Consider the following 16,667-nt stretch of genomic DNA (forward strand, 5'->3'; position numbering starts at 1 on the left):
TAGATATTTACGTGGTAAAGGAGTGTAGTTTCCTGATAGGTCTAAACAACGTCATCAGTTACCAAATAAATTATTTTTACTAGTTTTAGTCATACAATTGTTCTCATTTAAACTTGCGCTATTATGCTAATTCAACCTAGTTCAGATGTAGTTCCCACAATATATCTATACTTACACGAGGAGAGCGTGGTTTCGGTGATTTTGTAAAGTAAGAAATAATAGATGTAGAAAGAAATGTGTAGATTTTGAACTTTTTTCTGTTTTCATTGATTTACTGTGTTGATTATGCACCACAGTGCTTTGTACTGTAATTATTTTCTGCCATTATGAAAAATTCATTGCCAATATTTCTTTCAAGGTCCCTTGCATTATTTTGCGTGTACTAATGTGTACTAGGTGTAAAATGCAGTTGTCTGCTTGCAATATTGAACGGAGCTATCATAGTACTGTAATCCAATACTTTTTCAAAGTCAATGCTAAATATAGTTCACGTAATTGAGATGTCTCCTACAAGTTCACTAAGTCAATTGTATAATTGTTTCTCATAAATGGGATGACTACTTGTAGTATCCAAAGTCAATGCTTTATCTGTTTCTCTTAAATGAAATCTCTACATCCAGTATCTAAAGTTAATGATAAATCTATGCTAAAACTATTGCCTTGGATGTAGTAGCCTACGCCAGTGTCACGGTGATAACGGCGGGAGTGGTCGTGGTAGGCACGGATGAGTCGTTGTTCTTGCAAGGCTGTTTTTTGCCTGTCTTCTGGCTCAGTCAGCACTTACACCATCGGGAAGAGATTGTACATCCAAACTAACAAAAATAGTTTCCAAGGACCCATATTAGATTTAATACAATTGGCGGCAAACGTTATTGTTGATTAGTATGTTAAATAACAATAAAACTGTTGTAGGAGTTTGTTCCTAACCGTAGGTGCTCTGTATAATATTTAAATCGCTAAAATTATACCCCAACAATCAACGTTTACAATCGTGATACGTAAACAAATGATCCAATAATATGTAAGCCGAAGGATCGTCGTAAATTAATGTCTTTCGTGTAATACAACAATATGATAATAAACAATGTTACTATATCACTAATAACGTGTACGTAGACCGTCGTAATTAGGCTCAAATTAAAATATAATAATGCAATGTCAGTATTAAACAATCTGTATTAACAGCTGAAAATAAGTGAAATAGAAAAGGTTTTGGTTAAATCCATCAAATTGTAATTGGACACTAGTAAATACTAGTGCACTTGTTGCTACCTCCCCCCTTCGGTTTCATGTATTCCTCTCAATCAGTTCAAACCTAGGAGGATTAAACATTAATGTTAATTAATGTTAAATCCTCCTAGATTCAAACCTGAAACACCCAGATCGAAACTCGCCTGTCGTTATTTTACCATCGCCTGTTTTTTAAATATATTTTTCAAAAAAGAAATATTATATTGATTTACTTTGGTTTTTAAAAATGTTAACGTTTTATTTTGTTAAAGATTTATGGTGATACGTAAATATTGTGGTGTAGTAGAGTATATTATATTGTAGTTAAGTGTTAAATTTTGAAATTTTAGGGTGAATCGAGATGAATCTTTGTTTATAACATGGGTCTCTCCTACCTTAACATACATACCAAGTTTGATAAACATCGGTTGGAAAAGTGCAAAGATAAAATATTTGTATGTAAAAAATACAAAATGGTGGATATCTGGTTAACGAAATTATTTTGGAAAAAATGTTATCCTTGATTTTCTGTTTATTTTGACCCAAGGAATTACTAGGTAAAGTATCTCCCCGCTTATTTTAACACCCTGTTTATGATGTATTCTTATAAGTGAAAAATGTTAGCTGGTAATAAAGAAAGATTTTTTATAAATAATATGAATGTACTGGTGATCTGTATATTCACCTTTTTCTTGTCCTTAGATAAATTAAATTAGATAAATTAAAAGTCCACTCAGCAGTCGCATCGTACGATGTAGTTCTTTCCATGCGTTGCGAAATGCTACATTTGCCGTCCTCTTCAACCCAAGTTATCTACTGAACCACTGATTGTAAAAAATTCCAAAAAAATATATTTTACGCATTACACTTTTGGCTTCAACTTTGCCACAGACAAAACCTCTCTAACCCAAAAACAAAAAAAAATCTCGCATGCTAACTTTTTCATGTTAGAAATCACGATTTAAAACTATTTCACCATACAAATCATTTTTTATTAATTAGATCGGTAAATAGTTTAAAGTTCCAACAAAATAGTCATCGAGTAGGACTAACCAAGAAGCTCTGTGCCAAATTTCAAAATTTTAGCACAACTTTAAGAACACCAAAACACGAAATTATTGAAGACATGCGTCGAGAGGACTATCGTTGTTTTTAACAGATTATACTTTTGACCTTCCGGCACTGTTGACTCAGCGAAACTGAACTTATATTTTATCTTATTTCGTTATATTAAAACTGCTGTTGCATTAAGTCAAATTCCCAATAAGTCAATTGCTTTAAAATAAACTAAACTTTTAGCCCGGACTGTACTATTTGACTTTCTGGGATTTTTGATCTACAGACACTGCAAAAATTGTAGTTTTTGACCTAGCGGCACAGGTATAAATTATTTGACCTTCCGGGACTGTTGACTTTCTGCAACGCGTCCCTTAAACGTCACAGTGGAAAATTCAGTAGCATAGTCATACTAACGAACACAAGTAGACTTCTCATACCATTGCAAAAATTTGCAGCTTGTTTTTCGTGTCTAGTTCATGTTGGGGCACTTGTTTGACAAAATTTGCTTTCTATTATTTTAGAATTGGTTTTATGATTTGTGCTTTACTGTTTGGTTATATAACTAGGGGACTAGTTGTTGATTGGATCGCTTTATTTGGCTAATCGAGATCGAGATTAGCAGCACCAGACGGAACTAACAATAAAACTATTTTAAGCCCATCCATAAGAATGACAAACCTACTCAGGTTTAGTGAATTTCAGTCTGATTATAAACTAAGGTGAGCTGGTACCTAAAACGTAACAAGTTTAGTAAAAAGTGTCAAGTTAGTTGGTAAAAAATTCTAGACAAAGTTGGAAAATCGCTAGAGAAGACTATTGTGGTTAACATATCTTTAGATCACGCACAGAGAAGTAGGCTGATGGAAATAAACTGTTGATATTATTTAAAAAAAGAAGATAAATTAGTACTCTTTAGTGAACTTGTGAAAAATACCACCATTAAAGGTATTATTTTTAAATGCTGAACTTTGTTTGGCAGCCATGCTAGAGCAGGAGCGACAAAGGATAGAGCAGCTTACAGCTGGCTGGGACGACCCGACGCAAGTAGACTGGGGTGCGGAGGAGTCTAGTGAAGTTACGACAGACACTGCGGAGACAGTTGTAGCCAACCCTGATGCTACGGTCACTTACAAGTGCACTGCTCTATACAACTACACTGTGAGTGGTGATCTAACGTATTTTCCTACATCACAACTTGTAAGAAGCTTAAGAGTAAAAAAATGTTAAAAAAACAGTCACTTTTAACAGCTGTACCAAAGAGAATTAATTATGTAACTCTTTGGATTATTTATACTACCTACAGGTACTCTACAGCTTAAAACATGTATTACTTCTTAAGTGAATGTCCTAAGGAAAACACTTTCTATTGGTATTGGTTGATTGTTGTTACATTGTTAGTATAAGGAGGGGAAAATATGTACAATGATTAACGCTGTTAAATGTGTGGATTTACTTTAGTACTAAGTTAATTCTTACACTGATTGTTTTAGGCCCAAAACCCAGATGAGTTATCGATAGTGGAGAACGAACAGTTGGAAGTGATTGGAGAGGGAGACGGAGATGGTTGGTTGAGAGCCAGGAACTACCGTGGCGAGGAGGGCTACGTACCCCACAACTACTTAGACGTGGAGCGTGAGGTGAGAAAAATAGTTACTAATGTCATTCAGTGGATGAGTAGACAAAACTTTATCGTTGTGAGATGATTGGTTCACATCATATATGGATGTTAAATTTAATTTAATTTCTAATTTTTTTCCTTGAAAGAGGTTAGTGGCCTCTTTCACCTTACATTTCCACATGGGCAATAGAGGCTTGTGCGTGGAACGTATCTAGCAAAGCAAGGGGTGAGTCGGTACGGTACAAGAGCGAACTGTATTGATAAAAAGTGGTGGCAGGTACCAGGATCTGACATCACAGTCTTAGACCCCCCCAGACCCGGGACCGATTTACTTTTTCATTTTGATGTCCCCAGAGGCCAAAAACACCATTCGTTCAAATTTTTATATATGTACTAGCTGTACCCACAGGCTTTGCCCCGTTTAACTTCATAAGTATTCGCATGGCTCAATTACGTCCTGGTTGAAGTTCGTTCGCTACACTCACTCACCTTTAGGTTGGAGCTCGTTCGCTGCGCTCACTTGCCTTCAGGTTTGCTTGTTCGCTACGCTAACTCGCCCTCCAGGTTAAAGTTCGTTCGCTACGCTCACTCACCTTTTGGTTGCAAATTAGCTGTTGTCATAAATAAAAAAAATTATAGTGCTGCACCCTGTTGGTAATCCTTGTAATTTTAAAGCTATTAAACATCACAGAACAGAACCAACTTGTTTAATTGAAACAGCTGTTAAGATTATTTAATTCCTTTTAAATATGAAAAATCATAAGGTTAACATGGGAAACTCCAGAGCCACTGGGGCGGAGCCCGAGAGTCCGATCAGCATAAAAACTACTTAGTTCTCCTATTTAATGCCTAAAGAATCAGTGTACCAAATTTCAGCCTCCTAGGTAAATGGGAAGTGGGAGAATTAGTGATGAGTGAGTGAGTCAGTCAGTCAGTCAGTCAGTGAGGGCTTTGCCTTTTATATATACTAGTGTACCTGTTGCTCGAATTCGAGCAATTGCGAAGCATTACAGGCGACTCAAAGATTATGGAAATACTCACGATCTACACAACAGTTAGATATAATCAAAATCTTTTGTAAATATCTTATCTTTTTTCAAAAAGCTTATCTTGTTTTTTTAGTGTTTTCTACAAATTTTTCTCTCTTATAGCCGCATTAGGTTGTCTATGACGATTATAAATTAAAAAAAAAAAATTATTTCTATTCTTCTACTTGGTTGTGTTCTATGACTTTTTCTATGTTTCCATTGTTTGCAAATCGGTTATTTCAATGATTGCTCAAGAAATGTAGAACAGTGTTAATTCAGTTTTATTTTTAGCCTATATCAAATTGTCCAGGATTTCCCGCTCTTTTCCATTGTAATAATTATACCAACCCAATTTTCATCTACAGATGCAATATGCCAACAAATATCACCTACGTACAATCTCCAAGAAGTGGTAAAAAAGGCAGAACATTGTATTGCAAAACGTGACATGATGCAGAAGAAAATCCAATTTAAAATCAGAAAAACCTATTGCAAATACTGTACTTCATTTTGACAAATTCAATAAATCACAATTTAAATATTAATAGCTGTTTCATTAAAAAGTAGTGTTTATAATTATGCATATGGTCGTAATGTAAACAAATCTGAAGAGGCAACTTTAAAAGCTTCTGGGGCAGAGCCCCAAGGGAATTTACCTCGTTCCTCTTTTGATGGCTCATCTACAGACCAAGACCTTTCTTTAGAGACCCCTACCAAGTTTCTACGCCCAGCCATTCTCTCAAATTAGCTATGACAAAAACCCCATTTTCCTCCATAAGAATAACATGGGATGGGAATTTAAAGGCCACTGGGTCAGAGCCCCAAGCGAAATCACCATGTTTCTTTTTTGATGGCTCATCAACAGACCAAGACCTTTCTTTAGACACCTCTACCGAGTTTCTACACCCAGCCGTTCTCTCAAAATAGCTATGACAAAGAAAAACAGTTTCAAATTAATATATAGATAGATATATATATATACGTCCGTGAACGCGATAACATGAGTAATTTTTGTCCGATTTTGATAAAATTTGGTTTAAAGGTGTAAAGCGGGATAAACTTGAATGAGTTAGCGAACCAGCACAATCGGACCATGGGAACGGGGCTTTACGGGGGGTTTTATGGGGTAAAAATTGGTTTTTCTCACTTTTGACCCTCAAAACTCAAAATTTCCCGATTTCTCTTTAGACCTTTTTAAAGAGCTTAAAAAAACAAATAATTTAGTAGGCTATATAAAAGTATTTTTGTTCGATTATTAGTAACGGAGAAAATTAAAAAAATTGTAAATTTAAAATTCCCATGTTATTTTTATGGAGAATACTAGCTGTAACCCGCGGGCTTTGCCCCGTTTAACTTCTTAATTTTCAAGATTATCTCGTTCGCATGGCTCAATCACGTCCTGGTTGAAGTTTGTTCGCTACGCTCACTCACCTTTAGGTTGGAGCTCGTTCGCTACGCTCACTCACCTTTAGGTTGGAGCTCGTTCGCTACGCTCACTCACCTTTAGGTTGGAGCTCGTTCGCTGCGCTCACTTGCCTTCAGGTTAGCTCGTTCGCTACGCTAACTCGCCTCCAGGTTGAAGTTCGTTCGCTACGCTCACTCACCTTTTGGTTGCAAATTAGCTGTTTTCATAAATGTAAAAGAAATAATAGTGCTGCACCCCGTTGGTAATCCTTGTAACTTTAATGCTATTGAACATCATAGAACAGAACCAACTTGTTTAATTGAAACAGCTGTTAAGATTCAATAATTCCATTTCTCATAAGGTTAACATGGGAAACTCCAGAGCCACTGGGGCGGAGCCCGTAAGGATTTTTGAAATAAGAATATGCCTATATGTTAATCGGGAATGTGAGCTATCATCATGCCAAATTTCAGCCCAATCCGACCAGTATTTTTCGAGTTTACTTTTCCCATACACACATACACACATACAGCAACCACCTCTTTTTTATAATAGTATAGATAGATAGATAGATAGATAGATAGATAGATAGATAGATAGATAGATAGATAGATGGATAGATAGATTGTCAAATGTTGTAGTTTGCTTGTTTATGGATATATTTTGATCAAACTTGGCAAATTTATTTATTTTGTACTAAGCTATCAATATTTTACTCAAAAACACACTTTATTAGTTTCCTTGTAGCAGCAAACCTAGGTACTCGTTAAACCTAATGTTATTAAAATATATTTAACTGAAAATCAATTCAGACAAATGGAAATTTGCTTAGTCGGCAGGTTTGCTGCGGCGGGGTTATTTATAGACTGGTAATATTTTGGCAACTTTTAATTTATGAGGAAAGATACCGCAAATTAAAGAGGAATTTATGATATCTATGACAAAAAGTTAACGGCTTCCGGCGGGATTCGAACCCGCTACCATCAGTTTATCAGTCTTGTACGCTATCCACTACCCCACCGAGGCTCGTGACTCAGCACCGTATCGATGCGGTAATGGTTGACGTCAAATTAAATCCTGTGGATGTTTTTGAAACCATTTTTTTGCAGTCTAACAGTAAATATTTGTTACATTTTATATTTCATAAAATGTGAACAAAATAAAAATAGGCAGAGACAGAAAGATGAAGACAGTTGGTCCATGCTTGGGAAGAAGAAAAACATGAGTGACAGGTCAGACCCTGCTCAGCTGAAAATTAGGGAGTCAGGGAGGCTGATAGCGATGGCTAGCCACTGGGCGATGGGATCGCCAACCCCTACGCCGAAAACCTAAACCTAAACAGTTATGTTTGCCCTTTTGACTTGATTAATGATCACTTACCGATTCCAAATTTCTGGTGATCATAAGCCTCATCAACAGTCGCTCTGCCTGTCTTCAGAGGTTTCGAATGAGGTTGCTACCTTTCAAATTTGGTATCCATCCACAAAAAAGACAAAAACTTCTTTATTCCTGATATTTTATCAATGAACCCGATGGGATGAAAACAATTCACTACTGTAGTGATATCTTTTAATCGAAATATAAATTCATATTTGTCAAGTAATGTCATCCATTTTCGTCAAAATAATGTTTTGTAAAATACGTATTAAAGTGTGGAAACTAAAATTGTTTCTCCACCGGTGCCTTTGTGTTAATGTACTAATGCAAATATTTATTAATTTCCTCTTAACTGTACCGATGGAAATTAGTTTAATTGAAATAACAAAACAAAATTAAAATTATTTAATCATTGGCTAGAGTAAGATTAAGAAATAGTGTCCAGCAGTTTAAAAGATTTAGTTTTGTAGGGTTGGTAGTGGTCTTAGATAACAAATTCAAGTTTTGTCAGTTAAGTTCACTGGAAATAATGGTCTACTAAAATGTAGTTGCTGTAGAAATTACAGATATCAACCACTTCTTCTTATGCTTGGTACTACCACTTCTTGGTATAGTAGTTTCTTTGTACCACTTCTAGTTTGCATGGTATCTGCTAGTGCCAGTTCGGACCATTAAACCCAGTGTCTCTGATTAAAGTAAGATCTTTCCTGTATTTTATTATATATTACAATATTTATTTGGAAGTAATAAGAGCATAATTGATTTTTTTGGAAAAGTGTATTTTGTGAAATTTGAGAAACATAAAATATATATATGTCTTTGGTCTACTTAGTCTTTTAATTCATCTCACTTCTACTACCAGCTTAAATTAGATTCTTCCTAAATTAAAGTATACTACCTAATTGGCTATATGGTAGGGGTATATAACGTAACTTGTAACTTGAATATAAACATGAGAAAAGTGTAGGGTACTATATTTTTGCATTTATAATAAACCACTGAAAGTGATATTTAAATATTTGTTTTGCCCTTTATTATTAAATTCTACATACAAAAAACGATGCCTTATCCTCCATAAAAACCTGATAAGTGTTTTAAATCACTATCTTTCCCTTACTAGTGCACACATGAATCATTGAACCAACACAGTTTAGCCAAATAATCCAGCCAACTTCCTGAAAAATACTTACCTTAATAGTGCTGATCATGCTTAATGGATATACAATAAATGGTTAAATTACCTGTGTCCGCCTGTCGATCCTTATTTGCTGTGTCCTATTACAGGATATGCATTTCGGCAGAATAAACTGCCATCATCAGTCCTTCTATAAGTCCTTGTTCTTCCCTATTGGGTGCGTCTTGAAGTTTTTAAACACGTACACGAACGATATTACACTTAGATACATCACAATTAAAACATAAAAACACACGGTAGGCCTACTTTATTTGAGCTACTACAGACATGTAGACGCGCGTCAGTCGTGTGTCGAGTCTCGACTGGATGGCAGTTTATTCTACCGAAATGCATATCCTGTAATAGGACACAGCAAATAAGGATCGACAGGCGGACACAGGTAATTTAACCTTTTATTGTATGTCATACCGATCCGGAACAACAACAAACAACACAAAATGAACTTAATGGATAATTCAAATATAAAAAGTTATAAGGGTAGTACAAACCTCTTGGAGTGCTCCAGGTATCCTTTTCTCAGTTTCTTGACTTCAGACTTGTCACACCACTGTCATGACGATCATCTTCTAATGTCGTCCTCTTCTAACATCTCTTCTACCAGTGTCTTGACTCTTCAAATGTAGATCCGGATTACCTAGAACCACCCTCCCCCTGCTATTCCCACTATTCCCAGAGAAATAAACAGGATTATTTCTCCAAACAGAATCAAGTCATTAGATCATCCATCCCCACGATGCCCCCCTCTAGCCTACTTCCCCATAACCCCAGACCCTGACTAGCCTACCAATATACTTCCCACTCCCTAACTCAAAAATGTTTACCCTCCCCCCTTAAACCCCCCAATAACCTACTTTTTTTATATTTCCCTCGTCCCTGTCTAGCCTACTTTATCCCCCTCCCTGTCTGAAATGGATGATCCAAGGACCTGTTTTATACTTCTCTATACAATAAGCCCAAGATTATCAAACCTGAATTGTTACTTAATTCCCTGTAATTAACATGTAAATGCCCTTCGTTTAAACTATTTTAGTAACAATTTTCTTTTCACTATATCTTAAACCCATAAAATCTTTTTCATGATAAAATCATGTTTCTTTAAAATTTGTTGTCTTTGTACATACACAGGTCATTATAACTTCCGACTTTTGATGCCCCCCTCTAGCCTACTTCACCCCATAACCCCAGGCCCTGACTAGCCTACCATGATATACCCCACGTCCCTCAGTAAAATGTTGACCCTCCCCCCTTACACCCCCCTCTAACCTACTTTTTTTATTCCCTCTCCCTGGCTAGCCTAGCAAGTTCCCCTCCCTGTCGTAGTCGGAAGTACAAATGACCTGTTCAATAACTATGAAACAATAACATAAAAATCTTTCTGGTCCGTTTTTGTTTTCAACGAATTCCCTAGCTATCAAACCCACCCCCTTACTCTCACACACACAAACAACCATACATCTTCTTTTTTGATCCAAGCAAACTTCATCTTCTTTTTTGATCCAAGCAAACTTCATCTTCTTTTTTGATCCAAGCAAACTTCATCTTCTTTTCATGGAATCCGGAACATCTGAACATCAATATTATGTTCAGTAAGTTTCAAGATGTGTATAAAATTAACTAAAATTGCCACTAATATGAGGTTGTAATAAGACAGAGATAGAAAATTAATTCATTAAATTAATTTTTGATTTGTGCATTTTTTTTATTTACAAATTTGCAATATTATTTTAACCAACAACACAACAGTGCAACAGTGTTTTAACCAAAGTTTCAACTTGATCCCTTTATGTTAACAACAGGTTGAGATAATGTTTTTAGTTGAGTATTGTTGCAATGGAGAGTAAATTTTTACTATGTACTTAGATATGATTTGTTCTTTGAGTCTGGAATACTTTTGTTATGGGGAGAACACTATCATCGCAAGGGACCTGAAGTCTCCATCAGTCAATCACTCAATATAGTTATTTATAATGGTTTCTACACAAACATTTGTATGCCTCCTGTACAGTACTCGTGTTATCTTAAAGGAATACACTAGTTAATGGCAATAATATTAAATTAAAATACAAAATGATAATAACTACTTACGTGCAACATCCATTGAGCTTAGAGACTTTGAAACTCTTGAAGTTGACAGGATTTTGGCGGAATTCTCATGCTTAGAATTTAAACTGTGTTGGTTCAAGGCTTAAATGTAGAATTACTTTTTATCATACAACCTTAATCATGGGAAATGAAATAAGACTTTTTTATACTCCCAATACTTGTGCTATATTAATGTTTTCAGATATGTTTTTAGATTAATGTAGTGACAATTTTAATATGTACTTTAAACTGTCGGGCTAATATGATTATATCAAAACTACATGATGAAAATTAGATGACACACTGTTGACGTTACTCACCATCTGACAATTTTCACAGCACTGTCTTAGGTAATATCCATTGAAGAGACTACTTACAGCTGGCAGTCAGGCATCTTTCATTTTTTATTTCTGAATCCTTTCAACCTTTGTTTCCCTGGAAACAAATTATACCAAATTAGTTAATAGTAACAAATCTTATGCTGTAGATGATTTCTTACTCAAATACTTTTGCAGGTGATACAATTCACGAACCTGTACATAAATAGTTACTTTTTGTTTTTATTGAGATAGCATTTTTAACAATTACCTTATAATCTGTTATTTTTCACCCTCATAACAGTTTAAGCGTTTAAGGGCAACCTTCTTTCTAGAATAAAATCATCAGCTTCATGCCACTACACCCACCATGAGGCTCAGAATGTTTGAAAAGGCGTCTCTACCAAACCAACACCGGAACAATGTTCGGCAAACATGTTTGGTAGGGACGCGGCTTTAAAAAATTATGTCTTTATTTACACCTTTGATTATCAAGAGTAGTTTCTCTGAAACAATAGTTAACCCTCCGAGGGTCACGCGTCGAGTTTAAGACGCACAACACACTTTGTGTAGGGTCACGCGTCGAGTTTAAGACGCACAAACATCGTTTACGGCGAAGGCTCTATGACTGACTGAATCGGATTGAACTGGATCGAGTTAGGTATCGTTCTTTCCGTAATATTCTAAGCTTTCTCCAGAGGTCTGTCTCTAAGCGCTATTCATTTTATTTCCGAAAATATTGTAGCAGACAGCTGACGTGCGTGTATTTGTAAACAGCTAGGTTCCCCCGGACCGATGACTGATGTGTTTTATTACGTTTATCATTGTTTTAGTGTTAAAAATCAAAAGTAGTGATATACGTGGTGCATTATAAGAAGATTTAAGTGGTTTTGAAGTGCTGGTTGATGATCCTGAAGAAGTAGGTAGTGATATTGATGTATATTATCAGCCAGATTCCTAGCTATGGTTAGGCTATGCATTCTTAGCTAAACGCTATGTACTGAAATCCGTTTTTCGCTCATAACTTATTTATTTGATAACTTACCTCGCTATATGATTATATATTTGTAATCCTCATTAAATTTAGAACAAAGTGGCTATTTTCAAATATTTATAGGCCTATAATTTATACAATTTCATTGAGCGCGAACTTATTTTTTTTTTGAAAATTTTCGAAATTATATTTTTTTTTACCTAAAAATTTTTTTTTGAAAAAATGTTCCTTATGTTTTATATATAATATTGAAGCCCATGATTTTCCAAACAAAATGGTATATAGAACATTAGAATTAACATTGTTTTAAGCTTCTCAGATCCGTTTTAATAAAACCTTGCAAAGGGGCCAAAAATAGGTGGACATTAAGGCCTAAACTATGGACACTCGGAGGGTTAAAATAATAATTCTCTTGTATAGTGATCTTAATTTTATATTTGGGATATATTATAAACCCAAACGTTAAGACTCAAAATGAAATGTGGGTTTTCCGCCTACAGCAATGAATATAAGTTTTTTTTTTTCAATTGTCTTAACACTAATACCGAAACCCTACCAAGGCTGACGTTAACCGAAACCCCCGGTCTGTGAGACCCCATTTGAAAAATAATGTACCCCGCTTAGACACACACAAACCGAAACCCTCGGCCTGTGAGACCCCGCTTTAAAATACACTAACAATGGGCTTCTGAGACAGGCATGTTATGAACAGACAACCTGTCAAGGTCATGACATCCATGCAAAATGAACAAACAATATATCAATAGGTAGGGGAGGAAAAGGGGAAGGTATTGGGGGAATGGAATCTCCCAAGTAAACAGTGTTGCCAACATGCATTTTTGAAAATTCCCGTGGACAGGTCAGACCGGGGTTTCGGTATTAGTGTTAACTAGTTAAATAACCAGCCAAATGTAATTAGAATATTTGCTCACCTATGTTGGTTATTCGATATTCCATGTTATTTTATACAAGATGAATATTTTCTGGTGTAGTTAATTTGCTCATTAAAGATGTTTTTGTTAGTATAATCCATGGAAACAATAATAGTAGTAACTGACAATCAAATATATATTTATAAAAGAGGAAATTTGTGTGTTTGAACGTTATGAGCTCGGACACCTTTGGACCGATTGCCACAAAACTTGGTACATATGTGTAGAATTTCATGGAATAGCTTTATACACCATAAATTTCGTGATCCGTCCAATTGGCTCCGCCCTAGTGGCTCTGGAGTTTCCCCATGTTAACCTTATGAATACTAATGTTTAAATGGAATTAAAGAATCTTAACCAAACAACTGAACATGTGGTTCAACTAAACAATTTGATTCTGTGATGTTCAATAAAATTAAAAAGCTAATAGGTTTACCAATAAGGTGCAGCACTATTATTTTTTTTTATTTATTTATGACAACAGCTAATTTGCAACCAAAAGGTTAGTGAACAAACTTAAACCTGGAGGCGAGTTAGCGTAGCGAACGAGCTAAACCTGAAGGCAAGTGAGCGCAGCAAACGAGCTCCAACCTAAAGGTGAGTGAGTGTAGCAAATGAACTTCAACCAGGACGTGGTTGAGCGATGCGAACGAGCTCATCTTGAAAATGAACGAGCATTTGACGTAAAACCACATTAGGACAGGACGACGTCTGTCGGGCCAGCTAGTCTATATATAAATCAAGAATGTTGTTATTCTGATGAATGGAAAGGGCCTCTGAACTAACTGCTATGAACAGTTTCATCTATTGAACACAATCACTCTTTTCATATGCGCTTACTAATAATAAACGGCATATAAATATCCAAAACAGCAGTTTATATTTGTAGGTTTTTCAAACATATCATTAGAAAATGTATCTCATTTACTAAAAAGATTTAAAATTTGTATTACAACTCAGTCAGTATTGACGTATTAACCTGTCGTGGGTCAATGTGAGTGCAGCGGCGCTGTACCAAATGGTATCGTACTCTAATAATACTTAATGTGTAATAAAAAAAAATAGCTTTACAGTTACAGATAGTACTATGGTAATATTTCCCCTAGCACGCAGAGTAACGCGGTTGATATCGTAGCGAGGCTCTCAACGGAAGGGAAGTAAGAAACATAGGATAAACTTCATGGTACCCCCTTGGCTAGCTCTAGTGCTGGGGTCTAGGGCAAAGTCCCACACCGCCTCCTCGCCCTTATGTACTAAAATGCTCAGGGTTGAGGAAAATCCTGTACCCAGTGTGATATGAATTTCTACAGTCGCCAGTCAGCCTATGATTTTATCAAAAATTCATGATGAAGATGAGATGACACACTGTTGACGTTACTCACCATCTGACGATTTTCACAGCGCTGTCTTAGATATTATCCATTGAAGAGACTACTTACGGCTGGCAGTCAGGCATCTTTCGTTAAATTTTTAAATCCTTTCAACCAGTATTTCCCTGGAAACAAATATGTACCAAATTAGTTAATAGTAAGCTTATGTAATAAATTATATCTACCTATCTCATCAGCTTTTGCAGGCGATACAAATCTCTATCTCTATCTTGGCTAGCTCTAGTGTTGCCTACCTGTCAGTGGTGAAGTTCAGAGGAAGAAGCTCGCTTATCTAGTCGTCCACTCAGACTCTTACAGGATCAGTGGATTCTTTGTCTTTTGCAATGCATATCCGTAATTCCGCTATTCTCATTCTTGTTAGTGTGCTAGTCGTATTTCTATTAATATTAATTTTACTTTTGGTTGCAAGAAAGGAAAATGTGATCAATAGTGATTCCTCACAGCAAATTTTTAAATTTTTTTAATAATTGAAATGAAAGCCATGGCAACTAATTTAAACCAAACTATCAATGTAGGTATTACAACTGAGCAGGTTTAGCATGACCGGTGGACTGGAGATGCGCAGTAGCTACGGAGTGGATTTCAATAGTAGGGGGTGCAAGCAACTCAGTCTGTTGCTACTCCCGCTACTGTGCATATCGCTCCAGACTACTGTGAGCGCGCCGGACTAAAAACATTTTGAAGATTGTAATTTTAATTACTATTTGAGATAAAAGACAATGGATGGTGGTGTTAGGAAAAAAATAGGAGACAGAAAAGTTATTCACAGCCAAACACGTGAAGTAATTGCAAATGTTTAACGTTTTATGAATCGCGAATTTCCTTAGGTGTAGAATTATTCATTACTATGCTTAAATGTAGAACTACCTTTTACAACCTATGAACATTTAATAATACAACCTTAATTGTAGAAAATGAAATACACTTTTTTTATACTCACTTTAAACTGTTGGGCTAATATGATTCTATCAAAACTACATGATGAAGATGAGATGACACACTGTTGACGTTACTCACCATCTGACGATTTTCACAGCGCTGTCTTAGTTATTATCCATTGAAGAGGCTACTTAGGTCTGAACTGAACCTTTCATTTTTAATTTCAGAATCCTTTCAACTTGGGTTTCTCTGGAAACACATATGCACCAAATTAGTAAATAGTAAGAAGTCTTATGTTGTAAATGATTTCTTTCCAATCTGCTTTTGCAGGCGATACAATTCAGAAACCCTATATACATACTGATACTGATACTGATGATACCTGGGGGGAAGATTACACTGCGACCTGAAAGATCTATTGTGTCCCCCAAACTAGTCTCCGGTCTTTGCCTAGAAAACCTCCTCCAGTCCTAACTCCTTAATGAAGTTTAGCGTCAGGTGGGGTTCTGAGGAAAATCTCCAACTGCTACTTGTTGCATTCGCAAGCTATTCTCTTTCTCTCAACTGCATCGCATTCAGCCAATAGATGTCTGGGTGTTTCTTGCCGTGATTGGCAAGGTCTACAGTCACAGTCCTGAACGATGTTATTTTTTTTAGATAACCTCTGTACCTACAATGTTCAGTTACAAAACCTGTTAAAGTTCTTACTCAGGGGTGGGGTAATCTCTTGAATCTCCCTTTTTTCCTTTTCTAGGCACCCGTTTGTCCTGCGCTGATGATGCCTTCCTTTGATCCACTTTCTTCCCGGCTTCATCAGGTTCCAAGCCCTGTAATAAGAAGTGTAGATACCAGCAGGTTCCTGCCCTGCTCAGCCCCACCTTACGAAGTACCGTTCAGACACCATACAAAAGAGGCCTGGTACCATCCACCCCTCAGCACGGTCCACTTAACACCTTGGGTTGGCCTGTAACAGAAGAAGGAAAAGGAAGGGGTGGAAGTTGGGAGAAGAAGAGAGCAGAGACATGAAAGATAAGACAGTTGGTCCATGTTTGTGAAGAAGAAGAAAAACCATGGAGTAAAAGGACAGACCCTGCTCAGTTGATGAATAGGGAGTCAGGGAGGCTGATTGCAATGGCTAGCCATTGGGCGATGGGATCGCC

General features: G+C 36.3%; 1 protein-coding gene across 2 annotated transcripts in view; it reads left to right on the top strand.

Moving 5' to 3' along the window:
- Positions 1-16,667, top strand: part of LOC128994066 (protein nervous wreck-like) — a 74,735-nt gene that overhangs the window by 37,213 nt on the left and 20,855 nt on the right. For both annotated transcript variants that reach the window (XM_054418293.1, XM_054418295.1), the window contains exons 15-16: positions 3,269-3,447; positions 3,780-3,926. In XM_054418293.1, coding sequence (XP_054274268.1) covers positions 3,269-3,447; positions 3,780-3,926 — 326 coding nt within the window. The remainder of the gene's footprint in view (positions 1-3,268; positions 3,448-3,779; positions 3,927-16,667) is intronic.

This window comes from Macrosteles quadrilineatus, unplaced genomic scaffold, assembly GCF_028750875.1.
Source record: "Macrosteles quadrilineatus isolate MER2022 unplaced genomic scaffold, UCM_ALF_1.0 Scaffold_5__1_contigs__length_97177068, whole genome shotgun sequence".
Classification (NCBI taxonomy): Eukaryota; Metazoa; Arthropoda; class Insecta; order Hemiptera; family Cicadellidae; genus Macrosteles; species Macrosteles quadrilineatus.